Here is a 12809-nt window from a genome sequence, read left to right on the forward strand (position 1 = left end):
ACTAGTGATGGGACTGAATTGTCTTCCTCATACATCTTTCCATCCCACTGAATCCCTTAATCTAATTAGCTGCTCATGAACTGACAATCTACTTCTGATAGATTTATTGGAGTTTAAGATTTTCACCTTCCTTATCCACACTGTTCTTTTCAAAATTTCTGTTCCTATTTTCTTATCCTGTTATACTCATTCCTTGCTCTCTTATACTGTTCATGAGCGGACTGGCTGGCGTATCGCCTATAACTTCAACAAGACACATCTTTTTAATGAATTCTTTGATTAAACCTTCTTCCCTCTTTTTAAACCTTCCCTATGTATTTGAAGCTAGAGTTACACATCTTTACTCCTTCACTGTAAATTTCACAGAACCTTTCATTACAATACCCTGGCTCCTGGATACTGAACTTCATATCCCATCTACATTACCATGGACATGGTTAAGTTCTGTGTAGATTCCATGATTATATCTCTTCCTCAAGTCCTATCTCATCTCTGCTCATTTAACTTCCTTTGTCACATAGTCAAACTTAAGCTTTACATGATCACTTTTTCGGTGATGAAAATAATATATCTTATTTCAATATCCATGCTAGTCTATGTAATTATAAGATCTAGTTATAAGGGTGCATCAGTCCCTCTCATCTTAGTGTGGTCACTGACTTGCTGGTATAGGAAGCTTTCTTGTACACACTCTGGGAACTTATGCCCCCATGAGAATCAAAATCCCATCAGTCAATCTTCTTATAACTGAAATCCTCCACTATCAATACTCTATCTTCTCTGATAAATGTGTGTGTGTGTGTGTGTGTGTGTGTGTGTAATTACCTATTTGCACTGTATGGGGAAGGAATTTTACACCCATGGGGTTCTGTTTCTTGGAACATTTTGTGCCATAATACAAGATCTTAAATTTTTGTATGCTGTCTGCATTAACCATGTCCTCAATAATTTCATTCCAGTCATCCACCCCTCTTATACTATAAAGGTACTTCTTTACGTCTTTTTTTAAGTTTCGTGCTTAATTTCATGTTATGTCCTCTTGCTGCTCTATCCCTGAATCTCTCGAAGAACAGCTCACTGTCCTCATCATTGATTTGGCTTAAAAACTTAACAGGTGTTCAGGTCACCTCTCAGTCTCTTCCAATTAGGCAAATTTAAAGCCTGCAGCCTTTCCCTGTAACTTACCTCTCAGCTCTTGTACCATCTTTGCTGCCCTCCTCTTGACCTGTATGATTACTATTTCTCCCTCTCTATCTATCTATCAATCTCTATATCTCTGACATCTGTTCTGACTGGAACTCCCTCAAGGTGGCGACCATAGCAACAGGCTCTCCTTTACTAGTAGACTCCTGTGTCTTTTCTTAGCCTTTACACCCTACCCTTGACAGGCCACTGACAGAGGGCAACTCTAGCACAGTGTCCCACCTAATGTTCCTAATGAGTACTACTTAATGTGTCTACGTAATGCTCCTATCTACTACTTGTACCTAATGCTCCAGCCTAAATGTTCCAACCTACTACTTTTATCTACTGCTCCTACCATTTTGCCAAAAGGCAAGGTTAGTGATAGTTATCACTGCAGGAAAATCTATAGATATGAAGAATGAGCTGTGTAAGTTGTGTTGTCAAGAGTTATGTGTAACAAGAAGAGATTGTATGTTTGTGGACAGAATGCCAGTAGTCCATGCATGTGTTTGTGTGCAATTAATGTTTAAATATTATGAACTTTGACTTTCCACTTATGAGGCCTGTCCTTTATCCCTATGCATATCCCATTTGTCTGGAAGCACAAAAAAGTGGTTGTGTGCCCAATGAAAGGACAAATGTAGTCATATTTTCATTTATATTTTATTTTTTTCTACCCGTTTGTTGTTTTGCGCATAAGCAAGCTTGCACCAGGAACATACGAGGAAAAGGCCTCATTCAGAAAATTGATTAACCCCTTCCCTCACTATCTTGAGTTTACTTGAGCTTAGCTTTTTGTGTATATAATTATCATCCTGAGTTAACTTGGTCACTTATATTCTGAAAATTATCCCAGAATAACTCAAGTGGGGTTCCAGATACATTTTTTATCATTACCAGCAGATGAGAGCATATTAGGAGTCATTTTTCTCAATATGTTGCACTACAAGCACTTGTTAATATCTACAAATGACATGGTGAGGCAACTCTTAAAGAAATCATAAGCCCCTAACTTATTTTCTGCTGTATTTACACCCATAATGTGCAGAGTGATAATGAATATAACAATAAAGACTATGCAGATACACAATGAATATGATACAAGCTCTGACAGATTATCCACCTGATGCTATGGGATAGACCAAAGTAGTTATCCTTACCTCACTTTGAAGCCTGCCCAACTATTTGCTTTTGTTGGTACTAACAATGCTAGTTGTACACTTGATGAACATCAGAATATGTAGCAACATTTCTACAGTTTCTTTGATACAGAAGTCAACTAAGTGATATAACAGTTGAAGAGACAAGTAAGTATGTACAGCACAAACAGCCATCATCATTTGAATCAGGATAATGGTAGTAGTATAGTAAATGGTAGTCTATCAAAAGTAATGAAATAATAGGGTTGTGTATTTCTTTGACAAAAAGTAATTTTTCTTTGTTCTAATGTATTGTAAAATCTACAGTTCATAAAGGCATGTCTTTAATTTTTACTGACTTTTGTATTCGCTAAGAAAACTCATATTCTCAGTGACTTTGTATGTCATTATCTGATAACTTCTGAATTATTAAGATTTCAAACTAAATATTTAGTGCTGCTTTGTCTGACCGTGCACATTTCAAAACTTAATTAAAAAATCATTGATTTTAGGGGCAACACTGAAAAAACAAAAGACTAAAGGAAGCAGTTAAAGAAGATTTGTATGTAGCATTTATGGATCTGGAGAAGGCATATGATAGAGTTGATAGAGATGCTCTGTGGAAGGTATTAAGAATATATGGTGTGGGAGGCAAGTTGTTAGAAGCAGTGAAAAGTTTTTATCGAGGATGTAAGGCATGTGTACGTGTAGGAAGAGAGGAAAGTGATTGGTTCTCAGTGAATGTAGGTTTGCGGCAGGGGTGTGTGATGTCTCCATGGTTGTTTAATTTGTTTATGGATGGGGTTGTTAGGGAGGTGAATGCAAGAGTTTTGGAAAGAGGGGCAAGGATGAAGTCTGTTGGGGATGAGAGAGCTTGGGAAGTGAGTCAGTTGTTGTTGGCTGATGATACAGCGCTGGTGGCTGATTCATGTGAGAAACTGCAAAAGCTGGTGACTGAGTTTAGTAAAGTGTGTGAAAGAAGAAAGTTAAGAGTAAATGTGAATAAGAGCAAGGTTATTAGGTACAGTAGGGTTGAGGGTCAATTCAATTGGGAGGTGAGTTTGAATGGAGAAAAACTGGAGGAGGTGAAGTGTTTTAGATATCTGGGAGTGGATCTGGCAGCGGATGGAACCATGGAAGTGGAAGTGGATCATAGGGTGGGGGAGGGGGCGAAAATTCTGGGAGCCTTGAAGAATGTGTGGAAGTGGAGAACATTATCTCGGAAAGCAAAAATGGGTATGTTTGAAGGAATAGTGGCTCCAACAATGTTGTATGGTTGCGAGGCGTGGACTATGGATAGAGTTGTGCGCAGGAGGATGGATGTGCTGGAAATGAGATGTTTGAGGACAATGTGTGGTGTGAGGTGGTTTGATCGAGTAAGTAACGTAAGGGTAAGAGAGATGTGTGGAAATAAAAAGAGCGTGGTTGAGAGAGCAGAAGAGGGTGTTTTGAAATGGTTTGGTCACATGGAGAGAATGAGTGAGGAAAGATTGACCAAGAGGATATATGTGTCGGAGGTGGAGGGAATGAGGAGAAGAGGGAGACCAAATTGGAGGTGGAAAGATGGAGTGAAAAAGATTTTGTGTGATCGGGGCCTGAACATGCAGGAGGGTGAAAGGAGGGCAAAGAATAGAGTGAATTGGAGCGATGTGGTATACCGGGGTTGACGTGCTGTCAGTGGGTTGAATCAAGGCATGTGTATGGGGGTGGGTTGGGTCATTTCTTTCGTCTGTTTCCTTGCGCTACCTTGCAAATGCGGGAGACAGCGGAGAAAAAAAAAAAAAAAAAAAAAAAGGGAATAAGTCTAGTATAGCAAGCAAAGTATATGGGAGAATTCTGAATAATGGTGTTAAAAAAGGATTACTAAAGCCCTTGTAGGTAATGAACTATAAACTATGAGAGAATTGAGAAATCAGGGTAGTTGTTAATGGAAAAATTATTGTCCATCCCTATCATAAAAACATACCTTAAATTAATGACTTTTTATACTAAAATTGCTTTAAAACAGTAAATCTTACAGATAATCGTTTTGTCTTCCTTCCTCCTGAGGATCCAAAAGAGCACTCTGAATCTGATAGGGACTTTCGTTTACGAAGATTGTAGGCTGGAGAGTCCAGACCTAAATTCTCTGTTGCTTGAGTCAGATTCAACAGATGTCTGTCTTCAACTGCACACCCTTCCTGAGGAAAGAGAAAAATGGGTTCCATAATCAAAACATTTATTACAAGAAAACTCTCATTATTATTCATGGCTTCATGTCTTGAAATGGTTGATAATTGACAAATAACAGGATGATCCTCAATGAAACTGTACTCTATTTCATCATCCACAGACAATAATACAGCCTCATCAAAAAGATAATAGTTCTGTATTGGTGGAGCTTAAGAAAACCTGCTGACTGATTTCCTTTTCATATTTGTTCACATGTCCCTCATTAGTGACAGGAAAAGACGATGAAAAGAACCCATTCAATTACATCCATTCCATAGATGTTGTGTGTAATGCAACAAAACCACAGTCCCTTATCCACAACCAGGCCCTACAGATCTTTCTCTGGTTTCCCCTGGCTATTTCATATGCGCTGATTCAGCCTCCTTAATAAACTCAGATCTGGACAGGATATCTCAGTGGGATGCACAAAATCTGGCCAAGTTTAATGTCTCCAAGACCCAGTTTCTATCCATCTCTTTATCAAAAACTCCTCACAACTCTCGTCTGTCCTTTGATGGTTCTGAAATTCCACCTCTTCACCCAATGAACATAATTACCATTACTGTACCATTCACTCTTTCTTGAAGCCCCACATTACAGGAATAATTAAGTGTACCTTCAAGAAACTGGATGTCCTGTTTAGATGTCAAAACTTTTAATCTTCTGAACAGTTGCTCCATTTATACAATGGATTGATTTGTCCTTGTATGTAATGCTCTCACACTTGGGGTAGTTCTAGCGCTGCATCCTTGACAGAGTTGAACCACCTTATAAACTGTCCCAGGCTAACTTCCAAACTTGACCCCCTTGCCCTATGCTGCAATGTTGGTTCATTTTCCCTCTTCTACAGGCAATACTTTGGCTTTTTCTCCCACGCAATTCTCAGCAAGCTGCTGCATCGCATGATTATTGTGTGGCCGTTATCAACTCAAGGGTGGGCCATTTTGATACCTACTTCTTTCCCTGCACGTCGAAGCTCTGGAACTCTCTATCCTCTCATCTTTCCCAATAACTAGCACCATTCAAAAGACTGGTTTTTCACCTTTTCAAAAATTTGTAAATACTTTCCCTTGTCTTTTCTTTTTCATAATTCTCTCTCTATTTCAATTAAGGCCTGGCCTTGATGTGGACTTTTGTCCGTGACTGGATCTTATAAAAAAAGTAATGAACAATTCTATGAGAGATATAGGGATGAAAAACAAAAGATCATACCATGAAATTAAGCAAGAACCTTATTAAAGATGATATGAGGAAGTACTTCAATAGAAAAAGAGTGACTGATGAATGGAGAGAAAATGACTGAATACATGGTTAATACAGACAGCATACAGAAATTTTAGATGTATGATAGAGAATGTTTAAAAGATGGGGCCTCATGAGTGTAAAACTCCCTTTACAGTACAAAGAGGTAATTACAGAATTATTGAAAAATGCAATCCATTTACAGTAGCTAAGACAACTATCTATGATGGTGGCGGTCGATATGCTCTGAAATCTTATGTGTGACTAATGATATCTTGAAATGGTTGGTATGCCTGTCCTCACCCACTACCATTCAGTACCCATCACAGGAGTGTGTTGCCATATGGGAATAATTTATCAGTTATATATGTGATTACTAGGGAGTGGGGGGCTGGAGATCCTCCCCTCCTGTTTATCAAATTTTCAAGAGAGGTAACAGAGAAGGGGGCAAGTGAGGATATTCCCTCTAATGCTCAGTCCTCTGTTCTTAATGCTACCTTGCTAATGTGGGAAATGGCGAATGTTTATGAAAAAAAAAAAGTGATTACTGTCTCACAGCATATGGAGACAGTTACCACTCCAGATATACTGATATATGGCTTATGTCATAATGTAGCACACATGGACTGTGGTTGCAGTGCAATTCGTTTTGACTCTTTAATGCCATCTAATATTTGAAGCATGAGACCAAGTTCATTGATTATGAACCTGCTTCATGAGATGCTCCATTTCTGGTTTTATTTGTAATCATGCTGTAATGTAGCATCTAAGGAGTGGTGAGGGATGCAATCTAACATCCATGCCGATTTCATCCATGCCTCGCAGTTTAAATGTCGTCATAGCGGCAGGAGGTACCTTCACAAAACACTAACCAAATAAATATTTATTTATATATATTTATTTTGCTTTGTCACTGTCTCCCGTGTTAGCGAGGTAGCGCAAGGAAACAAACGAAAGAATGGCCCAACCCACCCACATACACATGTATATACATACACATCCACACACGCAAATATACATACCTATACATCTCAACGTATACATATATATACACACACACATATACATTGTTGACTGGTTGGTAAGGTTATTCAGTGTATGTATGACTCATGGTGAGGTGCCTGAGGATTGGCGGAATGCGTGCATAGTGCCATTGTACAAAGGCAAAGGGGATAAGAGTGAGTGCTCAAATTACAGAGGTATAAGTTTGTTGAGTATTCCTGGTAAATTATATGGGAGGGTATTGATTGAGAGGGTGAAGGCATGTACAGAGCATCAGATTGGGGAAGAGCAGTGTGGTTTCAGAAGTGGTAGAGGATGTGTGGATCAGGTGTTTGCTTTGAAGAATGTATGTGAGAAATACTTAGAAAAGCAAATGGATTTGTATGTAGCATTTATGGATCTGGAGAAGGCATATGATAGAGTTGATAGAGATGCTCTGTGGAAGGTATTAAGAATATATGATGTGGGAGGCAAGTTGTTAGAAGCAGTGAAAAGTTTTTATCGAGGATGTAAGGCATGTGTACGTGTAGGAAGAGAGGAAAGTGATTGGTTCTCAGTGAATGTAGGTTTGCGGCAGGGGTGTGTGATGTCTCCATGGTTGTTTAATTTGTTTATGGATGGGGTTGTTAGGGAGGTAAATGCAAGAGTCTTGGAAAGAGGGGCAAGTATGAAGTCTGTTGGGGATGAGAGAGCTTGGGAAGTGAGTCAGTTGTTGTTCGCTGATGATACAGCGCTGGTGGCGGATTCATGTGAGAAACTGCAGAAGCTGGTGACGGAGTTTGGTAAAGTGTGTGGAAGAAGAAAGTTAAGAGTAAATGTGAATAAGAGCAAGGTTATTAGGTACAGTAGGGTTGAGGGTCAAGTCAATTGGGAGGTGAGTTTGAATGGAGAAAAACTGGAGGAAGTGAAGTGTTTTAGATATCTGGGAGTGGATCTGTCAGCGGATGGAACCATGGAAGCGGAAGTGGATCATAGGGTGGGGGAGGGGGCGAAAATTTTGGGAGCCTTGAAAAATGTGTGGAAGTCGAGAACATTATCTCGGAAAGCAAAAATGGGTATGTTTGAAGGAATAGTGGTTCCAACAATGTTGTATGGTTGCGAGGCGTGGGCTATGGATAGAGTTGTGCGCAGGAGGATGGATGTGCTGGAAATGAGATGTTTGAGGACAATGTGTGGTGTGAGGTGGTTTTGATCGAGTAAGTAACGTAAGGGTAAGAGAGATGTGTGGAAATAAAAAGAGCGTGGTTGAGAGAGCAGAAGAGGGTGTTTTGAAATGGTTTGGGCACATGGAGAGAATGAGTGAGGAAAGATTGACCAAGAGGATATATGTGTCGGAGGTGGAGGGAACGAGGAGAAGAGGGAGACCAAATTGGAGGTGGAAAGATGGAGTGAAAAGGATTTTGTGTGATCGGGGCCTGAACATGCAGGAGGGTGAAAGGAGGGCAAGGAATAGAGTGAATTGGAGCGATGTGGTATACAGGGGTTGACGTGCTGTCAGTGGATTGAATCAAGGCATGTGAAGCGTCCGGGGTAAACCATGGAAAGCTGTGTAGGTATGTATATTTGCGTGTGTGGACGTGTGTATGTACATGTGTATGGGGGGGGTTGGGCCATTTCTTTCGTCTGTTTCCTTGCGCTACCTCGCAACCGCGGGAGACAGCGACGAGGTATAAAAAAAAAAAAAAAAAAAAAAAAAAAAAAAAAAACATATACATATATACACATGTACAACAGACATATACATATATACACATGTACATAGTTCATACTGTCTGCCTTTATTCATTTCCATTGCCACCCTGCCACACATGAAATAACAACCCCCTTCCCCCTCATGTGCACGAGGTAGCGCTAGGAAAAGACAACAAAGGCCACATTCGTTCACACTCAGTCTCTAGCTGTCATGTAATAATGCACTGAAACCACAGCTCCCTTTCCACATTCAGGCCCCACACAACTTTCCATGGTCTACCCCAGACGCTTCACATGCCCTGGTTCAATCCATTGACAGCACGTCAACCCCATTATACCACATCGTTCCAATTCACTCTATTCTTTCCACGCCTTTCATCCTCCTGCATGTTCAGGCCCCAATCACTCAAAATCTTTTTCACTCCATCTTTCCACCTCCAGTTTAGTCTCCCACTTTTCCTCTTTCCCTCCACCTCTGACACATACATCCTCTTGGTCAATCCTTCCTCACTCATTCTCTCCATGTGACCAAACCATTTCAAAACACCCTCTTCTGCTCTCTCAACCACATGTTTTTTATTACCACACATCTCTCTTACCCTATTATTACTTACTCAATCAAACCACCTCACACCACATATTGTCCTCAAACATCTCATTTCCAGCACATCCTGCGCACAACTCTATCCATAGCCCACACCTCGCAACAATATAACATTGTTAGAACCCCTGTTCCTTCAAACATACCCATTTTTGCTTTCCAAGATAATGTTCTTGACTTCCACACAATCTTCAACGCTCCCAGATATCTAAAACACTTCACTTCCTCCAGTTCTTCTCCATTCAAACTTACCTCCCAGTTGACTTGTCCCTCAACCCTACTGTATCTAGTAACCTTGCTCTTATTCACATGTACTCTCAGCTTTCTTCTTTCACACACTTTACCAAACTCAGTCACCAGCTTTTGCAGTTTCTCACATGAATCAGCCACCAGCGCTGTATCATCAGCGAACAACAACTGACTCACTTCCCAAGCTCTTTCATCCACAGCAGACTGCATACTTGCCCCTCTTTCCAAAACTCTTGCATTCACCTCCCTAACAACCCCATCCATAAACAAATTAAACATCCATGGAGACATCACACACCCTTGCCGCAAACCTGCATTCACTGAGAACCAATCACTTTCCTCTCTTCCGTACATCCTCGATAAAAACTTTTCACTGCTTCTAACAACTTGCCTCCCACACCATATATTCTTAATACCTTCCACAGAGCATCTCTATCAAGTCTATCATATGCCTTCTCCAGATCCATAAATGCCACATATAAATCCATTTGCTTTTCTAAGTATTTCTCACATACATTCTTCAAAGCAAACACCTGATCCACACATCCTCTACCACTTCTGAAACCACACTGCTCTTCTCCAATCTGATGCTCTGTACATGCCTTCACCCTCTCAATCAATACCCTCCCATATAATTTACCAGGAATACTCAACAAACTTATACCTCCGTAATTTGAGCACTCACTTTTATCCCCTTTGCCTTTGTACAGTGGCACTATGCAAGCATTTCGCCAATCCTCAGGCACCTCACCATGAGTCATACATACATTAAATAACCTCACCAACCAGTCAACAATACAGTCACCCCCTTTTTTTAATAAATTCCACTGCAATACCATCCAAGACCGCTGCCTTGCCGGCTTTCATCTTCTGCAAAGCTTTTACTACCTCTTCTCTGTTTACCAAATCATTTTCCCCAACCCTCTCACTTTGCACGCCACCTCGACCAAAACACCCTATATCTGCCACTTATCATCAAACACATTCAACAAACCTTCAAAATACTCACTCCATCTCCTCACATCACCACTACTTGTTATCACCTCCCCATTAGCCCCCTTCACTGAAGTTCCCATTTGTTCCCTTGTCTTATGCACTTTATTTACCTCCTTCCAAAACATCTTTTTATTCTCCCTATAATTTAATGATACTCTCTCACCCCAACTCTCATTTGCCCTCTTTTTCGCCTCTTGCACCTTTCTCTTGACCTCCAGTCTCTTTCTTTTATACATCTCCCAGTCATTATTTCCCTGCATATACCATCCAAATGCCTCTCTCTTTTCTTTCACGAATAATCTTACTTCTTTTTCATCCCGTCACTCACTACCCTTTCTAATCTGCCCACCTCCCACGCTTCTCATGCCACAAGCATCTTTTGCGCAATCCATCACTGCTTCCCTAAATACATCCCATTCCTCCCCCACTCCCCTTACCTCCTTTGTTCTCACCTTTTTCCATTGTGTACTCAATCTCTCCTGGTACTGCCTCACACAAGTCTCCTTCCCAAGCTCACTTACTCTCACCACTCTTTTCACCCCAACATTCTCTCTTCTTTTCTGAAAACCTCTTCATATCTTCACTTTCGCCCCCACAAGATAATGATCAGGCATCCCTCCAGTTGCACCTCTCAGAACATTAACATCCAAAAGTCTCTCGCGCGCCTATCAATTAACACGTAATCCAATAACGTTCTCTGGCCATCTCTCCTACTTACATATGCATACTTATGTATATCTCTCTTTTTAAACCAGGTATTTCCAATCACCAGTCCTTTTTCAGCACATAAATCTACAAGCTCTTCACCATTCCCATTTACAACACTGAGCACCCCATGTACACCAATTATTCCCTCAACTGCCACATTACTCACCTTTGCATTCAAATCACCCATTACTATAACCCAGTCTCATGCATCAAAACTACTAACACACTCGCTCAGCTGCTCCCAAAACACTTGCCTCTCATGATCTTTCTTCTCATGCCCAGGTGCATGTGCACCAATAATCACCCATCTCTCTCCTTGAACTTTCAGTTTTACCCATATCAATCTAGAGTTTACTTTCTTACACTCTATCACATACTCCCACCACTCCTGTTTCAGTAGTGCTACTCCTTCCCTTGCTCTTGTCCTCTCACTAACCCATGACTTTACTCCCAAGACATTCCCAAACCACTCTTTCCCTTCACTCTTGAGCTTCGTTTCACTCAGAGCCAAAACATCCAGGTTCCTTACCTCAAACATACTACCTATCTCTCCTTTTTTCTCATCTTGGTTACATCCACACACATTTAGACATCCCAATCTGAGCCTTCGAGGAGGATGAGCACTCCCTGCGAGACTCCTTCTTCTGTTTCCCTTTTTAGAAAGTTAACATACAAGGAGGGGAGGGTTTCCAGCCCCCCGCTCCCGTCCCCTTTAGTTGCCTTCTACGACACGTGAGGAATGCATGGGAAGTATTCTTTCTCCCCTATCCTATATTTCATTTCCTGTATTTAGGTTTTCATGCAAAATGACACAATTGTGGCACACTCTTCTGATGCCAATTCAGATGCCTATCAATACGAGGAGAGATAATACACCATTACAGAACAGAACTGTTAAAGGGGGTGGTAATCCTTTGTTGGAAAATACATGCCATCACTGAAATGGAAGGTCAAGCTTTCACAGATTCTGTAAAACTGCAAATTGACTTTACATTTTTGTTGTTGTTTAATTGTAAACTTCAAATAAATCAGAGTGACTTCATAAGGCTGTTTACAATATCAAAAACATGATTAATGAGTACAACAGAAAATGTCACAATTAATCAACATATGGCATCCACAATAACACAGGGCTACCAACCTCTGACCCAAACAGCCCTCACGAAGCAATATTTATCGACCATGGTCTCATATTGCTTCCTACATAGTGTGCACAGATAGTTGTTTTAATTATTGTATATGGATGACAAGATGAAATTCATAAAAAAATTAAAAAATTCCACGGAAAGTATAAGGATTAAGTTCTTAAAGGGTGATAAGTCATTCTTTAGCTATTACTTACTCGTAATTTGTCATCTTCAAAATCCTGCAGTGGTCTAAACTGCATTTCAGCTGGGTATGCAGATCGCATATGAGGAGGATATAAAGAATTTCGCCTTTGAAGTTCTGATAATCTCTTCCACTGTGCATCATTCATTGGGTTGCAGCGCCCAACCTGTTAAAATATATAAGAATAAACCTAATAAATATTTATTATTTAACAGCATATACTCACTTACTGTTATTCTCTATTCCAGTATCTTATCTCAATTCTCTCTTCTCTGCCACTTGCCTATTTCTATCTGTACAAACTCGTCTACTTTGTCTTCATTACATAAAGAACACCCATTGCTCTATAGTTTAACACCTGCAATCATTAATGTTAAAACTTATCTTCAGTAAATGGGTTTGACTGGCTTGTGCTTCGTTGAAATGACTGGAAGAATTTCTTTCTTTCATACTAT

The 12809-nt window shown here is 40.3% G+C and overlaps 1 protein-coding gene across 1 annotated transcript in view; it reads right to left on the minus strand.

Annotated features, from left to right (window-relative positions):
* The window catches only part of LOC139765206 (uncharacterized), a 236453-nt gene that overhangs the window by 61992 nt on the left and 161652 nt on the right, over positions 1 to 12809 (minus strand). The window contains 2 exon segments of the mRNA XM_071692509.1: positions 4343 to 4504; positions 12368 to 12520. Of these exon segments, the coding sequence (XP_071548610.1) occupies positions 4343 to 4504; positions 12368 to 12520 (315 nt within the window).

Source organism: Panulirus ornatus, chromosome 53, assembly GCF_036320965.1.
Source record: "Panulirus ornatus isolate Po-2019 chromosome 53, ASM3632096v1, whole genome shotgun sequence".
Classification (NCBI taxonomy): Eukaryota; Metazoa; Arthropoda; class Malacostraca; order Decapoda; family Palinuridae; genus Panulirus; species Panulirus ornatus.